Source organism: Diplotaxodon limnothrissa, linkage group LG10 (assembly GCF_057381915.1).
Source record: "Diplotaxodon limnothrissa isolate DT_005_m linkage group LG10, D_limnothrissa_male_GT1.1, whole genome shotgun sequence".
Taxonomy (NCBI): domain Eukaryota; kingdom Metazoa; phylum Chordata; class Actinopteri; order Cichliformes; family Cichlidae; genus Diplotaxodon; species Diplotaxodon limnothrissa.
In genome coordinates, this window is record NC_140605.1 from 4,477,177 (window position 1) to 4,501,321 (window position 24,145).

The window sequence follows — 24,145 nt, forward strand, 5'->3', positions numbered from 1 at the left end:
CAGGCTGGAGTCATCTGGACCTCAGATACCTGGATTTTGGTTCCCTTTTTCTTCAAAGCTTTTTTAATGTTTGCAAATACTAATGATGTATTTTGTTGATGGAGCTGAACTGATGGTAGAAACTGACAGTCCTGCATTAAATGTATACAAATATATTGAATTTCACTGTCGCTGAATTTCACTGTCGTACTATAACAGGATGCCACTGTTGCAACAAGCCAGTTTATGACATTTCTTCCCTCCCGAATATTCTACCATCAACAATCAACAATCAGCAGAACGTTACAGTGATAAGCCTGCTTGATATAAGAATCTTAATCCATTTTTCATTTACTGGTTAAAGGTATATTCTCCTTATCTGGAACAGTCTGAATACAGGAATACAGGAAATTGTGTCTTAGTGCATTTAAAAAACAAAAGGAAACAAAACACACACACACACACACACACACACACACACACACACACACACAAAAACTTAAAGTCCCATCAGAATGAAGGAATGAGGAACACGTACATACTCCTTGGAAAAAAGATTGCATCAGATTACTTTCACAGGCCACATTTCTTTCTAGATGTAGTACTCACTGACAAGCAAGCACTATTAACCTGGTTTATAACCGTTCTTTAACACCCTGTTACCATCACCCAGCGAGGGGGAGTCACCCAGCCACAGGGTGATATTTCAAGCAGCTCACTCTGAGCATAAGTGGGTAGGTTTAAAAAAAAAAGAAAGAAAGAAAAAAGAAGAAAAAGAAAAGATGGATGATGCTTCTAATTAAAAATCCATGTTAAAAAAAGTCAAGTGTTTCTCACCATGGCACTGATGGTTTCCTCCCAGTCTGGTCTCTCTCTGGGATGGATGTGAGCCAGTTCAGGCACAAGGTTGTCGTCCTCCAGATGACGTCCAGGTCTCAGACCCCTGCAGCCAGACACACACAAACAGAAGCTTAGAACTCAAATGGCACACACTGGACTATCACAGTATCACTCTTAGTGTATGTATATATGTGAAAGTGCTATGCCAAATGCCTGGTATAACGATCTCAACTTCATGAAATATGAATTTATCCAGTACGAGTGAATAAATAGAATCCCAAATGTTGCTTTTCAATGCATTTAAATCTAATACATAGCTTTATTCCTTTATATTTTGCTAGGAAAATATAAAATAATACGTTTGGGATTATTGTCATACTGAAAAACAAAGACACTGCCAATCAGACGCTTTCCAGATGGTATTACATGGTGGCTCAAAGTCCACTTTCTACCTTCATAATTCCATCAAATTTTGACAAGATTCCCATCACCACTGGTACGACACAGGCTGGGTTTTACGGATGGTTATAGACTCCTGTACTAGTATGCTGACCACCTCTATGCATACTAAAGACAAGTTGAACCAGAGATACTATATTTGCATTAAAATATAAAGAAATATTTTTTTCAAAAAAAAAAAACAAAACGGGGTGGGCTCAAATCTTTTGCACAGTGCTACCAGCTCTGTGGAGCATACCGAGGTGAGCTGTAATAACCGAGCACTCTTCACACTTACAGTTCTTTACGTGTCACAAGTTTTAATAAAAGAAAACTATCAATAACCAAAACCCAACTCTCTTCAATGGGGTTAATTACAATAACATTTCTTTCTATTTTTTATTTTTTATTTTTTTAAATACAAGCTCTACAACAATTACTACGTTTACAAAATTCTACTGCAGAACAGCATGTTGGGTGATGCTAGCTAGCCACATAGCATACCGGTTTGTTACATCTTCATGTATGCTCAATCACTTAGGTAAGGAAATCCCCAAAAGTTGATTCTGTTCATCTAGACGTAGCGTTTTCAGTCTTCTTCAGTCTCAGCTGACTTTCCCCAACTTTATAAACAGTACATTTGCACAAGGGCTGGCACTAGCACCACTGACGAACAATGGGCCATGACTTCAATTTCTTGGTTATTAATGCAAATTGTCATGCACTCATGTATATATCATGTATATATCTATCTATCTACTTAGCACTTTTAATTCTTATTCTCATTTTTATTTTCATGTCTATTTAAGCTTAATTTATAACAGTATTTATAACAGTATGTTTGCACTGAAGCACCGCAGCAATTTCCTAATGTTGTAAACCCGCTCAACATTTGGCAATAAAACCCTTTCTGATTCTGATTCTGATGACCATTGGATCAATGGCTGAGTACCATTCACAGAGAGTTGGGGAATTGCTGCAATCATGACACTGAAAGAAATGTCCCCCTTGACTTCCCAATCAAACCAGTGTTCCTCCCTGCCCAAGATGTGTACATCCTCATCCTGGCATGAAAAGTTAGCTCTATGTTGTGCCATCCGCTTAGCCAGAGGTTGTTTGGTTCCCCCAACGTATAAATCATAGTAATCCTTCTGGCACTCTATTTTACTCTGTCTGTGCTGGCAGAGCAGATCCTTGGGGTGGACATGTTTCTCCCACTGAAAGCGCTGCGTCCAGGTACACAGAATCAACTTTTTGGGTACCAGTTTGTTTATTTGACTTCCCCATGCAGTACCATAGATCCTCCCAAACATCACATCTGTGGTGCTCTTCAGGACAGGAGCTCACTGAACTTCACTTCAAAGTTATCCTACAGACTACTATCCTAGCAACATCCAACGACCTTAGAGTCTCCCATCAGACTGTACCTTTTGCATAAGATGTAGTTTTTTTGTTTGCTTTTTTTTTTTTTTATTATTATTATTTCCTTATGTTCTGGGTTATTTGGGTGTGTGAAGAAGTAAGTTCATATGTAAGCATGTTCAGTTTCGTATACTTTGAGATCAGTGCCTCAGGTACTAAACAAATGTATCAGTTGAATTGTTCACAACTGTGTGGAATGCCAGAAGGCAAAATACTGTATTTAGACACTAAAACGAATCACTTATTATGCTTTAATCATTTATATCCAGTAATCAAAAGGATGTGAAGCTTGGGTTTATTTTCAATAAATGTCTGGAAGTGTCATTTTAAACCTATTAAACTGCAGAACATAAAATGCTGATCCTTAAAAGAGGATTTATCACTTGTCCATGACTATAAACTTAATATGTATGGATTGCAGGGTCCAGTTCGAGGCATCTCGAATGTAACAGTCAGGAAATGAAACATGACATGAACAGTGGATAATTTGATGAGGGCAAATGAGTTTGCAATACTCTGAGAGAACAAGTTGAAGTTGATGAGACATCTGTCTGAACTGACCTTGTTTCCATAGAGCCGTCTCTCGCACACACACACACACTCTCACTCATTCACATACAAACAGTTGCCTCAAGGATGTGTTTTAACCATTGTAGACAAGAGAGGAAATTGAAAGAGGGGGAAAAAAGGCAGTTTTGGGAAGAATGGAAGATCTGCAGCAGCTGCAAGATGACAGACCGAACTAACTCTGAGACAAGATCTCTGCATTGAGATAATTGGACTTAAGGGCTCGAGACTCTGAGACGAGATATCGGAAGCCAACTTTAGCAATGACTACATCTCTTTACTCCCAAACCTTTTTACAGAATTTTTCATGTAAATTACTTCATCATTCACTCAAGGTATGATGCTTTTCTTCTGCCTGACAATTTAATGTAGAGTCAGAGATTTAAAACCAGGGCTAAGACCCACTGAACAATAAACACACTCTATACCAACTGACACATTCAACAGTCAACAAAAGTAGTGTGAAAGCATTTTATTCATTCCAACTGCAGCAAAATCCAAAACAAGGTCCTGAACATTCATCAGTACAGATATGACCTGATTCCCTGTGGGCCCGATAAAGCCAGTCAACCTAGCAAAGACCCTCGCTGAAAAGCCTGAGAAATAAAAAGCCTTGATTAGACATGACTGAACAACAGGTCAGGGAGATATAGCTGTCTGTAACTGCACTGCGCTGATTGACCTGAAGTGAGGAAACTGACTTAAACTGATTTTACTCATAATAAACCAAAGTCCTCTGGTTTATGATGCTTGACCCTGGTAAAGAAGGCCCAGCAGCGGCTGCACGTCCTCTGTGTCCTGAGGAAGAATAACCTGGAGGCCATCTCCAGATCCTCCTGTGTCAGGAAAACCAGGGTCATCACAGGTGACCCCTTGCACCCCACCTATCACCTGTTTGACCCGCTACCCTCTGGTTGGCGCCTCAGGTCAATCAGGTCCCACATTTCCAGACTCACAAACAGCTTCTTCCCCTGGGACTGTTAACAAACACTATATCCCCCCACACCCCACTCTGCCCACCCACCTCACCAAACTGAGCCATGGTCTTAGTAACACTCATCACTCAAGCCACTCACACAGACTCCATTCAGATGAAGTCTTTTCTTTGGACTACTTCCAAGCACCATCTAATATGTGCCTCTCGCTTTATTTTGTATATATATTTTTGTTTTGTATCTACAGTGGGGCAAAAAAGTATTTAGTCAGCTACCGATTGTGCAAGTTCCCCCACCTAAAATGATGACAGAGGTCAATAATTTGCACCAGAGGTACACTTCAACTGTGAGAGACAGAATGTGAAAAAAAAATCCATGAATTCACATGGTAGGATTTGTAAAGAATTTATTCGTAAATCAGGGTGGAAAATAAGTATTTGGTCAATAACAAAAATACAACTCAATACTTTGTAACATAACCTTTGTTGGCAATAACAGAGGTCAAACGTTTACTATCGGTCTTTACCAGGTTTGCACACACAGTAGCTGGTATTTTGGCCCATTCCTCCATGCAGATCTTCTCGAGAGCAGTGATGTTTTGGGGCTGTCGCCGAGCAACACGGACTTTCAACTCCCGCCACAGATTTTCTATGGGGTTGAGGTCTGGAGACTGGCTAGGCCACTCCAGGACTTTCAAATGCTTCTTACGGAGCCACTCCTTTGTTGCCCGGGCGGTGTGTTTTGGATCATTGTCATGTTGGAAGACCCAGCCTCGTTTCATCTTCAAAGTTCTCACTGATGGAAGGAGGTTTTGGCTCAAAATCTCACGATACATGGCCCCATTCTAGAGATGGACCGATCCGATATTACGTATCGGTATCGGTCCGATACTGACCTAAATTACTGGATCGGATATCGGAGAAAAATAAAAAATGTAATCCGATCCATTAAATATCACGAAAGCACCTCACAAAACTTGCAACACGCCGTAACTCGCCTCAGAACGTCGGAGCAGTATGCATCACGTGATAGAGCAGCTGTGGCATGCGGGACCTGTCGGTGGTCTGGATAGCATTTGGAGCTTCGCTAGCAACCTGGCATTTCATCTCCGACAAAGTTATCCCGAGAGAAGTAAAGCAAGTGTGTAAGTCCATCTCTGAATGTTTGTAAAGCATTCCCACGTTAAGCTTAACGAGCGACTGCCTCTCGCTCTCCGGCTGCTACTTCAATCGTGAAACTGCTAATGATCAGCTGATCGGCTTTTCTGTCGTGAGTCTCTCTTGTTTGTTTTTGGTCCACTTTGCGCCAGAAAGAGCAAACCAGCGGCTGAACAACAGCAGCACGTTTAAGCTTGATAAGCTGTTGTTACAATTTATTTAATATTACTTTCTACACCAGGATCTTTTTCTACGTAGCTGACGGCTGGTAACTGTGCAGGGGCGGATCTAGCAAAGTTTAGCCAGGGGGGCCGATAGGGCATTAACAGGGAAAAGGGGGCACAAAGACATACTTTTCTTTCTTATTCTCATTTAAAATGTCTAGCTTTTAATAAATAATTATCTGACACCCAAAGTTTTAATTTGATGTAAAATGAATAGAAGTCAATTACTGTATATAGTGACTATTAAGTCTAATATACCCTAGTAAGCTATAGTACATTTTCCTTTGGGAAGGTACCATCTGTGCAGTCTGCAATTTTGTTGAAGAAAGATGTTGAATCTATTTAATATTTCTTGAAAAATAATTGATTTCTGTGCATTTTTTTTCACACTGCATCAAATTAAGGTTGATTACGTTGATTAAGCATCATGAGGTGGAGCGTGAGGGGTGGTTCCCTATTTTTTATTTATTTATTTTTGTTGTTGCTGGGAGTTGGAACCCTATTAGTTAGGTTGCTTAATATTTACGCTAAGTACTCTTTAAAATACCAGAATAGGGAGGATGGTGTAGGTCTAAGTTTATTAGATTGATCAGTATTGCTGAACTATGAAATATTTTTTTTGTATACAGGTATAACAGAATAGCTTTAGTGTAGTTGTTGTTTTAAACTTGAGTATGAACTTGCAGACTTGCAAAATGCAGCAAGATATTTTAAAAAACAGTTTTGTTGATTAAAAAACACTATATCGGATTCATATCGGTATCGGCAGATATCCAAATTTATGATATCGGTATCGGTATCGGACATAAAAAAGTGGTATCGTGCCATCTCTACCCCATTCATTCTGTCCTTAACACGGATCAGTCGTCCTGTCCCCTTGGCAGAAAAACAGCCCCATAGCATGATGTTTCCACCCCCATGCTTCACAGTAGGTATGGTGTTCTTGGGATGCAACTCAGTATTCTTCTTCCTCCAAACACGACGAGTTGAGTTTATACCAAAAAGTTCTACTTTGGTTTCATCTGACCACATGACATTCTCCCAATCCTCTGCTGTATCATCCATGTGCTCTCTGGCAAACTTCAGACGGGCCTGGACATGCACTGGCTTCAGCAGCGGAACACGTCTGGCACTGCGGGATTTGATTCCCTGCCGTTGTAGTGTGTTACTGATGGTGACCTTTGTTACTTTGGTCCCAGCTCTCTGCAGGTCATTCACCAGGTCCCCCCGTGTGGTTCTGGGATCTTTGCTCACCGTTCTCATGATCATTTTGACCCCACGGGATGAGATCTTGCGTGGAGCCCCAGATCGAGGGAGATTATCAGTGGTCTTGTATGTCTTCCATTTTCTGATGATTGCTCCCACAGTTGATTTTTTCACACCAAGCTGCTTGCCTATTGTAGATTCACTCTTCCCAGTCTGGTGCAGGTCTACAATACTTTTCCTGGTGTCCTTCGAAAGCTCTTTGGTCTTGGCCATGGCGGCGTTTGGAGTCTGACTGTTTGAGGCTGTGGGCAGGTGTCTTTTATACAGATGATGAGTTCAAACAGGTGCCATTCATACAGGTAACGAGTGGGGGACAGAAAAGCTTCTTACAGAAGACGTTACAGGTCTGTGAGAGCCAGAGATTTTCCTTGTTTGAGGTGACCAAATACTTATTTTCCACCCTAATTTACGAATCAATTCTTTACAAATCCTACCATGTGGATTCATGGATTTTTTTTTTTCACATTCTGTCTCTCACAGTTGAAGTGTACCTCTGGTGCAAATTACTGACCTCTGTCATCATTTTAAGTGGGGGAACTTGCACAATCGGTGGCTGACTAAATACTTTTTTGCCCCACTGTATATCCCTCTTCATTGTATTAATTTCTCCTGTTTGCTAATTATTCTTGCTGTTTGCTACTTATATTACACTCAACAAAAATATAAACGCAACACCTTTGTTACTGCTCCCATTCCCCATGGGATGGACGTAGAGACCTAAAATTCATTCCAGATACACAATATAACCATCCCTCCCAAACAGTGGTCACAAATCAGTCCAAATGTGTGGTAGTGGGCACATCTGCCATATTGAGATAATCCATCCCACCTCACAGGTGTGCCACATCAGGATGCTGATCTGACATCATGAGTAGTGCACAGGTGTACCTCAGACTGCCCACAACAAAAGGCCACCCTGGAATGTGCAGTTTTTTGCGCTATTGGGGGTCTGGGGACCCAGAACCGGTCAGTATCTGGTGTGACCACCATTTGCCTCATGCAGTGCAACACATCGTCGCATGGAGTCTATCAGATTGTCAATTGTGGCCTGTGGAATGTTGGTCCACTCCACTTCAATGGCTGTGCGAGGTTGTTGGATATTCGTGGGAACTGGTACACGCTGTCGTATACGCCGGTCAAGCACATCCCGAACATGCTCAATGGGTGACATGTCCGGTGAGTATGCTGGCCATGCAAGAACTGGGACATTCTCAGCTGCCATCTGCCCTGAACAATGTGAACCATGATTCATCCGTGAAGCGCACACCTCTCCAACGTGCCAGACGCCATCGAATGTGAGCATTTGCCCACACAAGTCTGTTACGGCGACGAGCTGGAGTCAGGTCAAGACCCTGATGAGGACGACGGGCATGCAGTTGAGCGTCCCTGAGACGGTTTCTGACAGTTTGTGCAGAAATTGTTTGGTTGTGCAAACCAATTGTTCCAGCAGCTGTCTGGGTGGCTGGTCTCAGACGATCTTGGAGGTGAACCTGCTGGATGTGGAGGTCCTGGGCTGGTGTGGTTACACGAGGTCTGCGGTTGTGAGGCCGGTTGGATGTGCTGCCATATTCTCTGAAACGCCTGTGGAGACGGCTTATGGTTGAGAAATGAACATTCAATGCACGAGCGACAGATCTGGTTGACATTCCTGCTGTCAGCATGCCAATTGCACGCTCCCTCATTGCTTGTGGCATCTGTGGCATTTTGCTGTGAGACAAAACTGCACATTCCAGGGTGGCCTTTTGTTGTGGGCAGTCTGAGGTACACCTGTGCACTACTCATGATGTCAGATCAGCATCCTGATGTGGCACACCTGTGAGGTGGGATGGATTATCTCAATATAGCAGATGTGCCCACTACCACACATTTGGACTGATTTGTGACCACTGTTTGGGAGGGATGGTTATATTGTGTATCTGGAATGAATTTTAGGTCTCTACGTCCATCCCATGGGGAATGGGAGCAGTAACAAAGGTGTTGCGTTTATATTTTTGTTGAGTGTATATTCCAGCATTGATAGTGTGGAGCACCCACAGTTTCGTTATGCATGTACAATGACAATAAAGGCCTATTCTACTCTATTCTATTTTATTTCAGGCGTTTTGCATTTGACTCATTATGCATTATTCAATATACTAGGTTGATAAATTTAAGAGAGGCTACTGGAACAGAACCAGCAGAAAGTATTATGGCTTTTATTTATTGGCAAAATGCCACGTTCTCCTTGATGGAGAGTCTAATAAACCTACTCCATGACTCAGTGATGTCACGTCCTCCTTTAATGCAAGATTAAATATTTAGTGAGAGGTAATTCTGGAAAGTTCTAAAATAAAGGGAAATCCCTTTGAATGTTCTTCAGCTCTTTAATCTCCATCCTCCGGTCGGGCCTCCCAGTCAGCGGAGCTTCTTTCCTTCCATACTAACCAAATCCAACTAACATTTGTTCTACTGGAGACACTAGAGCGCTGTGCCCAAACACACTGCTGTGACAGTTCTCTTCTAAAGAGTGCTGAATCTGAACCAGAGCCATCGAGAGCTTTGGTTGGATTGTGTAAAAGTGTTTGATAAAGTTATGGAGGGAAGGTATAATCCATTTGTCATGGCAACGAAAAGTATCATGCTAGCTCATCGTACATGTGCTGTTAAAAGTGTCTTAGTCTGAAAGTATGTGAGTGCACATAGCAGATGTGTCCACACATCATTCTTGGAAAGAAATATTTTATTTAAAAAAAAATGTGATTACAAACAAATCAGTTTGCATGAAGTGTTTCATCCCACAAACAACCAATACTGGATGTTCTTGGGTGGTGATGAGAGAATATGGATATATTGGATTAGATTTAAAAATAAAAATAGAGTGTGAGACACTGTTTATACATTACAGCAGCATTCCCATGTATACTGGACACATCAATCCAATACCAAAGTATCTCTGACAGGCCAGTATTATCTGGGCTCTTCCCTGACTTCAGTTATTTATCCTGAAAGTCAGCTCGCTGGCCACACGGTAAATGATATGAAATAACTTGTGAGAAGGCCTTCAGAATTTTTTGACTACTGTCGCACAGCCTGAGCATGATAACAAGCTTTGAGCAGCACTTATCAGGGAAGGCTGAGGAACTACTGACAAAGTGTGAAGCACTTTGAGACACCACAGATAAAGGCCAACCGTTTTAGTGCATTTTATTCGCCCAGTGCCACCTTTTCTGTTCAAAAGTGAAGTGAAATCACAGACTTCTCAGAATGCCTCCGAGTTTGCATGTAAAAAGAAAGAGACTGCCCTCCACAGCTTCTCTGTCAAACATTCTTATAAGACTGCAGCCAGAAAAGCTTGCTCATCTTGAACAGCGCTCGTCTCTGCTTTCCTGCCTACCTTCTTCCCAGCCACAAAAACAGATAAGAGGAGAAACTGACAGAAAACTTCCCTCTGCTAAGCTCCCGGCCTGCTGAGTCAAATCTTTCTCTCTCCAATTGTGTAAGATCAAATGCAACGAACTCCACATACGAGACTGTGTGAAAGTTTCAGTCTTGACTAGTTTTCCAGCATTTCCATCAGCATCACAATTTTACGCCACGAAAAGCAACAGCAGCTTGTTTTTTGCTCTGAAAATGAAAGCCATGAATCTCTCCCCACATTTATCCTGAACCTCAACTTTCTCATTTCTCCTCTATTAGGCTGCCTCAGTACTGGAGCCACTGAATGTCTGACTCAACATGTCCTCAGCCACGAACAGAAATCCTGTGGTTTTTCATGCATTTTTAGGTCCGTCTGGTGCAGGTCTCACCCTTCAAATGAAGATACTAGTTTGAAGATAAAGAGGACGCTCCATTGGAGACTATGACAGCTACCACAGGGCAGGCTACTCCCTAGACACAGAGATAGCAGTCACAACCACACATGTGGTCATTTTAACCTAACCCAACGGCGCATGTTGTTGGACTAATGGCGTAAACCGGAGAATCCGTAGAGAACCCGTGCAAACACAGGGACAACACGCAAACGCCACAGAAAGACCCCAGCCAGATGGTGGATACAAACCCAGACCTCGCTGTCAGGAAATGCTGTGCTGCCCTCGTTAACCAAGTCCTGTGGACAAATACCATAAACTGTATTTAAAAGATGGATGTGGCTCCTGGGCCTGAAAAGTGAAGCCAACGTGGAAGCATGGGGCAGCTCTGCAAAAAGTCCATTTGCATAAAGATCTACTGTTCAGCAAATTAACTACAAGCTCAGTAAACCCTTTCCTGATGAGTCTCAATTGCTATTTTCAAGTCTTATGAATATAACGTGAGGATCATGTTGTGCATAGTGGTCTCACTAGAATAACAGAGGATAAAGCAGGGTTTGCTTTGGGGAGGTGCTACCTTGAGATTAGCCTACAGTACGTCTCTGTTAGTCAGACACACCGTTCATTTATCACGTCCAGCGCCAAGACAGAAACACCAAAAACATTTACCAACACCTGCACTTCACTAAACTGTGGCTACATCTATAGTTTGTATTTTAAACATTGTGCTATAAAATGAGAGTCTAGCCCACTATCATCATGCTTTTCCTTTTTCCCCAGAGGTTTGAAAAGGACAATAAAACAACTGTGGAAAAGAAAATGGTTACACCACTAATAAACACTCTGAGCCATTACTGAAGCAGACTTTGCAATTAGCAAAACTAATCAGGCCAGGCTGTGCAGACACAAGCCACCAGTATGTACATTACAGGGTTGGCTGAATAGTTATTAGAGGGCTGTGGCTGTAACACCAGAGCAATAAGTGTCATCTTCAAGTTATTTGAAGAGACCAAAACGTGAAGATATTTTGTTTACCATCGCATAACAAACAGAATACCCCCTAATACTCATTAATGAAAAACTAAGACTATGTAATGTTTTAGATTCTATGATTGTATAACCAATAAATATAATTGATTAATGAGTGACATGCGTCAAAGAAGACAAAAGAACAAATCTGTGAAGCCAGATCTGATGTAAGGAACGACAAATAAAACACTTAAATCCTGTCATGGTGTCAGTGAGTTTTCCTCAGACTGATTGTGGCTTTTTCCTATCATAGCGTCGTCTCTCTGTGTAATCCCAGACTGACTGATTGACTGTGATGGTTGGTTATGACGACGACAACTGGACGCTGTGGGGACACCATCTGTTGTTCTTCTTTTGGCTGGAGTGAATGCTTATGACTGAATGTTTAGGCTTGTTCTCCTGCTGTGAAATGAATTTGAGATGCTTCCATTACAGTTCTGTAGTACCTTTGGGACTTGGGGTCAACTAAACTTTGAGAGTAATTTCCATATTGATCTGAGAGTCACTCACAAAGAATGAGTCCAGAACAGCATTTGAAAGCATGAATAAAAATATTCATGCATACAAGACGGAAATCACTCACTTGACGAGCAGTAATTTGCAAATGAAGGCGAGTCTAAAGGTAAACGGCACAAAGTCAGAGATGAGACATGAATAAATACAGACAAAGCACAACAACAACTAGTAATGCCAGTTTGGGTGGCTCTGATCACTATTTATGAGAGCAACTCTTAAGAGCATAAACATGTTTTCTGTACTGAACTGAACACACATGGATACATGCCACTTTTAGAACTGCCAATATTACCCTCCAGAGAATATCATGGCACTGGTTTGGTGAAAGAGATATCCAGCAAATAGCAAATGGGGGCTGCAGGGAGTATACTGCCTCATGTTCGGCCTCACAAGAATTAAGTGAATTTGTTTAGTTTAAATTGATATTTCAAGTCAATAATTTATCCACAAGGAATAAGCTAGTGAATCAGCACGTCCAGAACTGAAAGAAAGCAGTTTATTGCACTGACGGTGACAGTTGTTTCTTTCGGTTCCTTCCATGACTTTGTGTTTTAAAAGTGTGCAATTTAAAAACTCAGCCAACTTCATCGCTATTACAGACAGACTTGCTAGGACACTGATTAGTCTGTGAATCAACATACTGTACTTTAACGTGAGAAGCAGCTGGGCAGGGCCTGGCTATCCAATATAACATAACCAGCTTCTAGGAGCTGCCTCTGGCTCCAGAAATTTTTATGTGAAATTCGAGCTCGGTTTCGGGACATTCAATCACTGAAAGGGAATGAATGAAAACAACGGTGGGGAACTGAAACTGGTTCCACCTCCGTGACGCAGAGAGACTTCCTAAGCCTTTGGGCTAATTACCATCAAAAAGGAAGCGAAAGGTTTTAACTCTCTGCAATTTCTATTTCTTTATGTTTTATATACAGTGGAATGTTTTCTCTGGCAAGAGGCATAAATGAGTCTATATCATCTTTGGTACTGGAACAGTATTCACATTTCAGATATTCAGACGTATAAAAGGCTTAGGAAGTCTCTCCCTCACAGAGGTGGAACTAGTTTTAGTTCCCCACTGTTGTTTTAATACATTTCCTTTCAGTGATTGAATATCCCGAAACCGAGCTGAAATTTCACTAAAAACCGCACGCACGCACGCACGCACGCACGCACACACACACACACGCACACACACACACACACACACACACACACACACAGCCAAAAAAGAAAAGAAACGCATTTTAATCTGAGTATAGCATCACGTTAACTTGCAGGATATTGTCCTGGGCAGCCGAGTAGCAGAGGGTGTTGTTAATCATTTTCAGCTACTTTGGTGTTAACAAAATTAGCAACAGGTGCTCTGCAGAGGCAACAGTGGTACAACCCCGGGAAACAGCAGTGGCTTTACAGGTGGAGGCCACTGACACTTTTCCCTACTCACATTTTCTGTTGTTTACAAGCTAGGGTCAATGTCACAACTGACAGCATGAGGCGATATCTAACCCTACAGAGGTTGCACAGGTAGTCCGATTCCTCCTGAAGAGCTCCAGAAGAGCTGGACAGGGCTGAAGAAGGTCCCTAACCCATCATCAGGACTGCTTCTTTGTGCAAGGTGGAAAAGGATGAGCACTGCCAGAGCTCTAAAAAAAAAAATACCACCCTCCCAACCAGACTGGCCACCCCAGGTGCCACCCCGAAGCTAAAACAATAAAATTCAATCAAATATCAAATGGACGGTTATGTTTTCACAGTGAAGCTCAGATATCCGAGTGTAAGTGAATGCAGCATCGGCTTTTGCACTATGAGCATCACGTTAGCAAAGGTAGGAGAGCCAAGCGCGAAAGAGGCACCGCAGGAAACAATTTTTCGGCGAAAGAAAATGAGGAGAGAATAAATGTCCCGGTAAGTAATATTAAGTTTGTTGAGTTTAGTAAACTTCGGTGAAATTAGAATACCAAAAAAATAACACTTAAAGAATTATTGCAACCGTCGGGTATTTCAGACAGTAGGCTACAGGGGGGAGCTAGCATAAGAGTTACGAGTTATACGATATAATCCAAGTCGTAACATTGCTGTGTGGAGCTGCAGATTTGGTTGCAGGTTAACACAGCTGGACTGGCCATTGGGCATTTGCCGGTAGGCCGATGTGTAAATATAACTCAGTTGTTTGGTGAATGAAACCTGAAAGCACATGCTTTAAAAACAAAGGGTTGCGTCCTATTCAAGACAGATGAAGGTATGGCCTCCTGACATTTATATGACTAACTCTGCATTCGCCTTAGGTGAACAGAGCTATCAGAATCTCACAGTTCTATCATGAAGCACATCATATCATTGCCTGAATGTGATCACCATAAAGCCTCTGAAGTGAGATCTCTGGGATTCTGACAACTCCGGTGCGGAGCTGTGAAACTGAAGCACAGAACCCTTGCATCTCACGACTACCATGATTACATCATATTACACCTTTTTCAATACCGGTGAAGACGTTGCTGGGTTCAGTGCCGAAATGCCCAACAATCAGTGTTATCATTCAGCTTCATCATTAAAACCATGTTTGATTATCACACTTTTAATCAGTCATGTAGACACTGCTGTAGCGCCACCAAAGCCTGACAACTATGCAGGCAACACAGTAACATTTGTTTGTTTTGTGTCTACGAAAAAATGGCAGAACTCGGTACTCGTGGTGCTCTCTGGAGATTTTTCAGCTTCATGAGAGGACAAAAATCTGCATTTTGGTTGATTTTGGATTTGACAAGAATGCTAAGAGGCAGCACAGTGATGTGGTGCTTAGCAGTGGCACCTCACTGTGAGCGGGGGCTTTCCCGTATGGGGTCAGCAAGTCTCCCTGTGTGTTTTCTCCAGGTAACCTGGCTTCCTCCCACAGTCCAAAGACATGCAGGTGATCAGTTCATAATGTGGGAACTCAGAGACATTATTAATGTTCTGTCAGTAGATGTTACAATGACAGTTGTAAACGTGTTGGGGGCTAGAAAACAGATGATAGCCGTGTTAACCAGCACTCATCTACACTACTTTGATCTCTTTTTGTTTTGCTTTGTTTTTTTAAACAACAAAGCAGCTGGACATCAGCTTCATCAGATCAAACTGAAATATAAGCAAGCATCCAAAGCAGGGTGTAACCGCATTCTGCACCGGGATGTTGATACCGACATGGAAAAAAACCTGCAAGCACAGCTAACATCAGCCAGCAAACTAAACTGACTTTTTGTGCTTGCAATGTTATACATGGAGCAAAGCACCTCACATATCAGCAACTACTGAGGAAATGTATTAGTGGTTTCACACAGCTCCAAAATGGATTTGGATTTTGAGGTGAATTTGTTTGGCCAATTCCTGACTTCGTCCATTTATAATTTGCTCAGTTTAAAACATTTTATAGGTTTTCTGTCTCAGAAAGAAGAAAAAAAGTCCACTAGTTTTTTTTTTCTCTTGGTTTAACAACTAACAACGTGGTTTTCAGGGGTATCAGTTTGCATTTCTTCTGCTACTGCATATAACAGGTTCCACAGGTGTCATTTTCCTCCCTTATTTTAGATTCCCATCTAACTCCAAGTTAAACAGGATTCCCAAGGTTCCAAAAGCAAAGTTAAATACATTTCATGTTGCAAATAGTTTGATGCACTCTGGTTTTTCATTTTAACTCTTGCATCACCTCACGTCTTGGTCACAAAGAACATCCTGATAATGTACAATAACTAAAATTCTAGATATTAAGTTAATAAGACCAGACCATTTTTTATAAAGTTTTGATACTTATAATTTTGGGTTGGATAATCCGTGGAGCATCAACTGGAAACTAACGTGCCTGACAAAAAACCTCAATTGGAAAAATGGCATGTTCTATTCAGGGCATCAATACGTGAAAATTCAATAGAAAACTGGGCTTTTTTCTCTGACCGGCTATGAAATATCAATAATAACAATAATAATAATAAAATGTTCTTTTGAGCAGATCAAAAGTAAAGTCTGATGCATGTCATTTCCCATTTAAAAGGAAAAAATCTGGGAAAGCAAAGAGCAGCAATAAATGGATAGAAAGACAGCAAACAGGGTGGAATCCATCAGTAGGCAGCGCACAGGATTTCAACCTTATGCATGTTTTGGATCTCATCCACAGGCTGGAAGTCTCTCCAGTCAGCCAGCAGTTTAGCTGCCATCCCAGTGAGGCAGTTTATCTGTCCTACATATGGCATCACAGACGGGACTTCCATCCACATATTTCTACCAGTTACTAATGAACTGTTTTCATCCTATGAAGGGGAAGCTCTGATCCGGCATGTTGTTGTGCTCCAGCTGTACTTTTAAACAGCACTACAGGGTCAGCAGCTATCAATGCTCAACTGAAATATGTCTTGATGGCTCCATAAATATTTCTCTGCTATTGATTAAGTATATCTGTTGCTCAGCAAAAACTGGGCATGGAATAAATGCTCGACTGTAATAACCATTAACCAACCATTAAAGAGTAGCGTGGCTGCTGGGCAGCATATATTATTAAAAATCTAAGATACGTATGTGGATATATACGAATATATATGAATAATGATGCTGTTGGGTCAGATATGAACTTTGCGATAAGTGGCACACTTTGTAATTTTTATTACAATATTATTATTTATGTTAAATTCAGAGGTGGACATGCTGATTTCAAGGTCCAAACATTCTCCTTTCAGAGAACAGAATTTATGGTTTCATCAATTATGGGATGCTGTTCAGGTCCTGAAGCGGCCCCAGAATATTACACTACCACAAGTTTATGAAATGCTGTGTTAGTTTTATGACAGATGTAATGAAATGCAAACCTTTAAAAAGTCTTGTGGATCATTAAGATGTTTTTTGGTAAAAGTGAGATGATCCTGTTAGTCCAGCAGTGGCTTTCTCCCTTGGATACCATTTTTTTCCATTCTCTTTCTTGCTGTTGAGTCATGAACACTGACTGTTGACAAGGTAAAAGAGGTCTGGGACAAGTGAGGGGGTAACTACTTTTTCCAGAAAAAGCCAGGTAGGTTGGACAGCTTATTTCTCTTAATAAATGTAATCATAATTTAAAAAGTGCATTTTCCTGGGTTATTGCTGACTAGTGACTAAGGACTAAAAGATTTTAAATCTCCAAGCACCAGTGATTGGGTCCTTGTACCTTTGTGCTCATTAGTGTGAGAGAGTTGAGGGGCTTTGGCGTCATGTAGATCAGCGGTCCCCAACCCCCGGGCCTCGGACCGGTACCGGTCCGTGAGTCGTTTGGTACCGGGCCGCGAGAGTTGAGGCTCAAGCGTGAAATGTCTGGTTTTCAGGGTTTTTATCGGTTTTCAGCGTTATTTTGTTATCGTTTTTATCGTTAACTCTGTTTTCCTGGGTCTTTTCACGTGTGTTATGAATAAATCTTCTTTTTTTCGGTACCGGTACTAGTTTTATTTTGTTGTATTTATCCGCGACACCTTAAAGGCCGGTCCGTGAAAATAATTGATTGATTGATTGATTGGTAATTTATTTCAACATGTGAACAATATACAAGTACATTTAGAAAAGAAAATAATGTCGGGCATAAACCAGTCCGTGGCGCAAAAAAGGTTGGGGACCGCTGATGTAGATCCATTCACTCTTAGACATTAAGAGTGAATGGATCGACATAATTGTTACGAAGCTGCACATCACATGTGGAAATACATCTACTGTCGGCTTTCTGTTACCCTACGACACAGAATGTCTCTCTCAGCATAGGAACATTGGACAATGTATAATTGTGTTAAAACAACTTTCTTTTTCACGGCCGCACATTGTATGCCTGGATGTTGCCACGGCAACAATGTTCAATGAAACACTGCTCAATGAAAAGTCGCAATTTCCATAATGATGCATTGCAACGCTCTTCAGAGGACACGAACCAAATCTGAATTTGAAGCCTCTCTGATTAATTCACTTGGAAGAGTTTGTTAAAGGGGACGTGTTCTGCTCATTTCAAACTGCACCTTTATTTCTTTAGAATTTGCTGGAGCAGCTTTGCATGATTCCCAATTAACACATAACTCCTATGTATCTTATACTGGGCCTTGGTGCCCTTTAAGGCAGTTTTCTTCTCACTGGCTGCCCCTCGCAAACCCAGGTTTGAAAAACAAGTGGGTGGGACTTCTGCGCTATATAGTTTTAAGATGCTTGTTTTCGAGTCTGGACATGTATGTACAACATGTGCTACATATAGGAAAGTTATTTTTTCTTATTAGGACATTTGTCACCACATTGCCCAAGATCCAAACATTATGTTTCCTATTCAAAGATTTAACTTGTCTCATGATTAACTTCCATAGTCACGAGACAAATGATGTTATCCTGAATCAGATGGCATTTTCTTCCCCATAGACTCATAAGCTGTGTATGCTTTGTAAACCCCAGCCACTCTGTTTAAAAGGCTGCAACGTAATATGTCTCTGAACATTTTGCAAAATCAAAACAATCAGAAAGGAGCAAAGGCAGAGATTTCCCACAATGCAACTCAAAATGATCTTTCATTAGACCCTTGCTGTGGTAATTTCCTCAGATCTTGCACACTAGTCTCTAAACCTAATCGCCAAAAACACAATATCACAAACGATGACAACACTATGACATAATCAAGGATATTTCCTCAGACTTGTCAAAGCAGAAAGACTCAGTTGTTTTAATGTGTTTAGCAGTATTAACAACAAAAAGTAAATGTATATTCACAAGTAGAGCTGGGCGATATGAGATTTTTTCATATCACGATATGTTTTTTTCATTTCAGGCGATAACGATATATATCACGATATAAGCCAAATAACTTGTAAGAATTTGTAAGATTTAAATGTGCTGTTGCTCACAAGTAAAATGTGAAATAATCAGCAGCTTGTTTTTATTTAAATATTTATTTCCCATAATAAGTTCAACAGGGTAGATGTACTTAAGGAACATGAGACTTTTTCAGATAAATAAAGGCAAATATTGCAAACTACACAAAAGGCAGCCGCTAAAGCGTTTAAGTTTCAAAATAGAACAAACGAAACAGACTAAATTGTCAATTCCACTTAGAAACAAAATATTAATTCTAAAAATAAATCTTAGTTTGTTTTACAGAAGAACAGACAAAACTGACTAACTTTTGTCAATATCAAATAAACTGAGAACTAAAAGGAAATTCTCAATCTCTCCTTGTTGTATAGCTGAGCTTTTCAAACAGTTTTAACAGTTACTTTAGTCTGACAAAAGCCGAATGACGAATTAGCGCTTCCAGTCAGAGACTGAGGCTACGTCCACACGTACACGGGTATTTTTGAAAACGGAGATTTTCCGTTTTCGTTTTAAAAAATAATCCCGTCCACACATAAAGGCAGAAATGAAGGAAAACGCTGCTATGAACATGCCAAAGCAGCAGGTGGCGCTAGATTCCTAACCGTGCAGAAATGTTGGCCAATCAGAAGTCTAGAAGCCTCGGTGGGAAAAAGTAAACAAAGCTGGGGCATAGAAGCAGAACAGAGTCGTATGTGTGGAGGGACAGTAACTGTGTGTATATGTAAGCATTTAAACACTGCAGAGAGTAGAATTAACAGTAACAGTATTGTAGAAATTCATTTCACCGAAACAATAACGTGGTGCACAGTGTGACACATGCACCAGTTTATTGTATTTCCAGACTTGTTTTCGGCACAATTTACAGTGCACGCTACTCTGTTTTTTGTCAGACTTGAAATAGCCGAAATACCTTCACACTACGGAACTTCTTTGGCTCTTCCGTTCGACAATCTCTCCGGCATTGGAACCATCATCTGTTTTCTCTTCGGTCACACTCGGTTGATTTTTCTAGTCGGCACACTCATTTCCTCCATTACCCGCTGGCTGCTTCCCAAACAAACACACGTGCGGCTTGGCACTTGTGCTGTACGTAACAAGTCACGCGACGTGACGCTGCGGCTGTGATTGGTTCAGCTCTGCGCTACTTAATTTGGATTGGCTGACCTTTTTTTTTTTTTTTTTTTTAAGAGGACAAGAGCGGCGAGGTCTATCGCGATAGCTTAATTTCTCTATCGAGTAAAAGTTATATCGCGATACATATCGTTATCGTTCTATCGCCCAGCTCTATTCACAAGTAAAAACTGACATACTTGCCCTTAGGTGACATGTTAAAAAACATGCTGCACTCTCAGCTCAAACCTGCACATCTTGTGAGCTCAGATAAACATCAAGTTACTCATTAACGTTTTATCAGATCCCTGAATCAACACATGAAAGCTATACCCCCAGCAGCCTGCGCCCGCCTTAAATTACCAGCAATGTGATCCATTTGGTTCGTTTGCATAGGCCTCCTCCTGCACTCCATCCTGCTCTGTGGTCCGCTTATCCCAGACTTGATTACGACATCCCAAAACAGCATGCAGCTTTACAGCATTCAGCTCTGCGTCACCTCCTGAGGCCCTCGTGTCCCCAATTGGGGTTCTCGTCACTCGTCAGTCCCGGCTCCTGATCAAACTTTGTCCACCACGATTCAGCCGGCTACTTTTATACTGCACTAGGTCAAGCCAAAAACCTTCTCCTACCCACACAGAAAAAAGAAATAATCTGCAGTGTCAGGTTGAGCAGACATACTCCTGTATAGATACTTTATACATCATCATCATCAGGAAACATTTAGCAAAAAAGGAATCATCCAATTCATAGTTTCCCTTTGCTGGGACCACTGTCTCATATATGCTAAGCTGCTGCTGCCATGGTAACCTCAGTACAGGATTTAGACCCAGTTCAGGACTGGAGGGGCACTGAGAAAGGGGCAGGTGGAAGAGCTGAGCGGCCTTAACTGTAATCCCCAACACCATGAGCAAAAAATAGAAAAACTAAGCTAGACAGCACATCTGCAAAAACACAGACAGATGCGCACGACACGCCACTAATCCAGCAGCGAGAATAGCCCACATTAGCAGTAACGTTGGCGAGATAGACAGAGGCCTCTGTCTACCTGCTCAGACGAACAGCATAAAGGTGTAGTTCAGAGAAGGCTGCAGAAAATCTGTCTTCGTCAATCAAATGCGAGTGGTGACTAACAGAAATAGTAAGGAAATAACAGCTAAATGACTCACAGCCTTCATTCCCTTCATTATGCAATCTCACATTGTATAATGTGTCAAAGGAGATCCCCGGAACGTGTCGGAGATTACTTATACCTCAGTGGTAGAGAGCGTAACAACCGGAATGTTCCAGGAGCACCCGCTGGCTCATGATAGAGCTCGCTATGCACAGGGAGGCATACCTTGGAACAGCTACAGCAGTGTTTGTCCTAAAACATCCCTGTGAAGCATGCGTGTTTACTGGATGAAAGTCCATATGCGTTTTTGTGAATGTGCATGCTTGAGGGGAGGGTGTGTGTGACGACAGTCCGTGTGGGTGTGGGTGCACAGCTGTAGAGATGACGTAACTAGCTGAAAGCTGATCTACTCAGCCTATCGATGGGGACACTGGTTTTTGGAGCTGGGATCTGGGAGTCTGAATGAGGAGTTTCCAGCAGTGATGGCTAGTTGCTATGGGGCTTTACGGTTTCTGTGTGTGTGTGTGTCTGTGTGTGTGTGTGCTGGAGTGTGAGGGGGGGGGGGCTGTACAAACTCAACCTATCAGCAAAGCTACAGCGCTCAGGCACGTTTACCAATGCCTCCCCTCCTCCTCTGCATGCGCATACCCTGGTGTCATTTCTCCTTCAGGCACAGAGGAAGCCAAGTAACTCCCCCCTTGTGTCATAGCGTGAACACACACACACTCTTACGAGCACAAACCAGATTCTCCAACTATCAGCTGAAAAACTGAACTGCCTGCCAGTGCATTTGCCTCACATGAAGTGAGAGTAATGGTACAGAAGACGAGACACACGCATGCACAGAGAGAAGAAGATGGGCTCACTTACTGTAAGTAAGCAAGCACACACACACCCCTTCCCATCCTCCGACCTCACCCCCAAAACACACACAGATGCTCACAAACTCTCCATACCTGTTTTCTGAGTATAAACAAACTAACATGCTATTCAAAGCCCTAAGGTGTGGTCCTTCTCTTCCACACACTCTCCACTCTGATGGAGAACGTCGGGGGCAGTGTGTTCCTGGGGGTGTGTGCCAGCCTCATGCAGCTCGCTTACCTGTCCAAGATGTCATGGCTGGATGTGGCTGTGGCTCCCAGTAAACCCAGTGCTGCACTCCCCACCGCTGCGGCAGCCCCGCTGCCTGCCTCCATGATACTGACTCACTGCAATGAGAAGCCTGCCAGAGAAGCAGAGAGGGAGGGGGAGAGAGGGAGGGGGCGGGAGGGAAGGGGGAGGATGTGAAGAGGTAGAGCAAGAGGGAGAAAGAGGAACGAGATAAAAAGAAATCACATGTAGGAACTCGACAGAGGGGGGGGAAAGCAGAGGGATGGAGAGGAATGTGGGGAATAAGAAAAGAGACAAGACTGAGAACATGATGTGGTGTAAAAGGTACACAGGAAAAGATGTGCGAAGACGGGCGGGGTGGTGGGGTGGGTGAGATTGGGGTGGTAGAAAAAAAACAAAAACAAATTAACTTTAGTCAGCAGACCAGATAAGTCATGACTTTTGCACGACAGGATTTTTTTCTTTGGTCCCAACACATGGCACACGCTGTCCAATGTGAACCAAAAGTCAAACAACATCATCAGCTCCATCGGCTTTCCCGCTGCGGTAGCTGTGCTGTCTGAAGTCTCCATCCTCAAACAGTCTTTTTACAGTCCTCGCATCTTTTGGTCAGCCATTCTTTTTCACATCTCCACAAGTAGGTCTGATTTCAAGGGAAAGTTCCAAAAACATTCCAGAAAGTCCTAAAAGGTTATAGCAAACGAATGTGTTCTCCACCCTCATCAACGTCAGCCACAAACTACAAGCAGAATGCTAGCATAGGATGTTCAGCAATGCAAATCTCACACCAAAAGTTACTACGCTTACCAAAAAGCTCAACACCGGCCTCTGACTGGTCGAGTTGGTTGTGCAGCAGCATTTCAACTTATCCATCATGCGCAGCGATTTCTCATGTTAGTCTGGTAAAAAACAGTTTGTTTGCTTTACAGTCTACTGCAGCCTGTGGCAGTTACTCTTTGGTAAACAACATATCTGTTAAATGAAGGAGTGAGACAAAGTAAACACATGCAAAGAAGTTGGTGGTTCGATCCCTGGCTTCACCAGTCTGCATGCCAAATATCTTTGGGCAAGATATTAACCCCAAGCTGCTCTCAGATGCATCGGAGTACGAATGTGTATGAATGGTAGTTAGTAAGCACTGAAATTATAGAAGACTGTGCTTGTGCGAATGGGTGTGAATATGGCATGTTGTATAGAGCGCTTTGAGTACTACGAAGAGTAGAAAAGCGCTATATAAGAATCATGTAATTTACTACTTACCAGAAATTATTTTCTGTGTTGAAAAATGACTACTTCCTAATATCTTCAAGTGCTTATTCTATAAAGGCAACAGTTCGACAAAGATTTAATTTACAGTAATGTAACATATCACGAGAAGATGCAAACCCTGATATATCAAAGGCGCAAACAAGGAAATGTGAGGCTTACAAACTGACACCATCGATGCATCCATCACTTATAACAACTAAACAACCTGTACGTATAGCTATAGTTACCGTTCACTACTGCTCTTAAGATCCACCTGCAGCCTTTGAATGTTTTTAAACCGAGAATCTTTAAATGTGTGTTCACTTTGTTCTTTGTTTATTAAAATCACACCTTATATCATCTTGCTCCATTTAGCGGATGCAGGTTATTATGTGTTCAAGCAGAAACATGTAGGAGCTGAAAGTCCTTTGAAGTTATTACACATCAGACTTATAACCTGAACCAAAACTATGTTTTTCCTTCAAATGAATGAATTGCAAAATGCTTTAAATTATTTTGTCATCATGTGACTATGGAATAAAGTTACTACCTGAGGGGTCTCTGCACGTCATAG

The 24,145-nt window shown here is 41.9% G+C and overlaps 1 protein-coding gene across 1 annotated transcript in view; it reads right to left on the reverse strand.

Annotated features, from left to right (window-relative positions):
* Window positions 1-24,145, reverse strand: part of arhgap32b (Rho GTPase activating protein 32b) — a 127,954-nt gene that overhangs the window by 61,098 nt on the left and 42,711 nt on the right. Inside the window, exons 2-3 of the mRNA XM_085364282.1 lie at window positions 22,315-22,622; window positions 817-922 (exon numbers count right to left, since the gene is read on the reverse strand). Of these exons, the coding sequence (XP_085220408.1) occupies window positions 817-922; window positions 22,315-22,409 (201 nt within the window). The 5' untranslated portion in view covers window positions 22,410-22,622. The remainder of the gene's footprint in view (window positions 1-816; window positions 923-22,314; window positions 22,623-24,145) is intronic.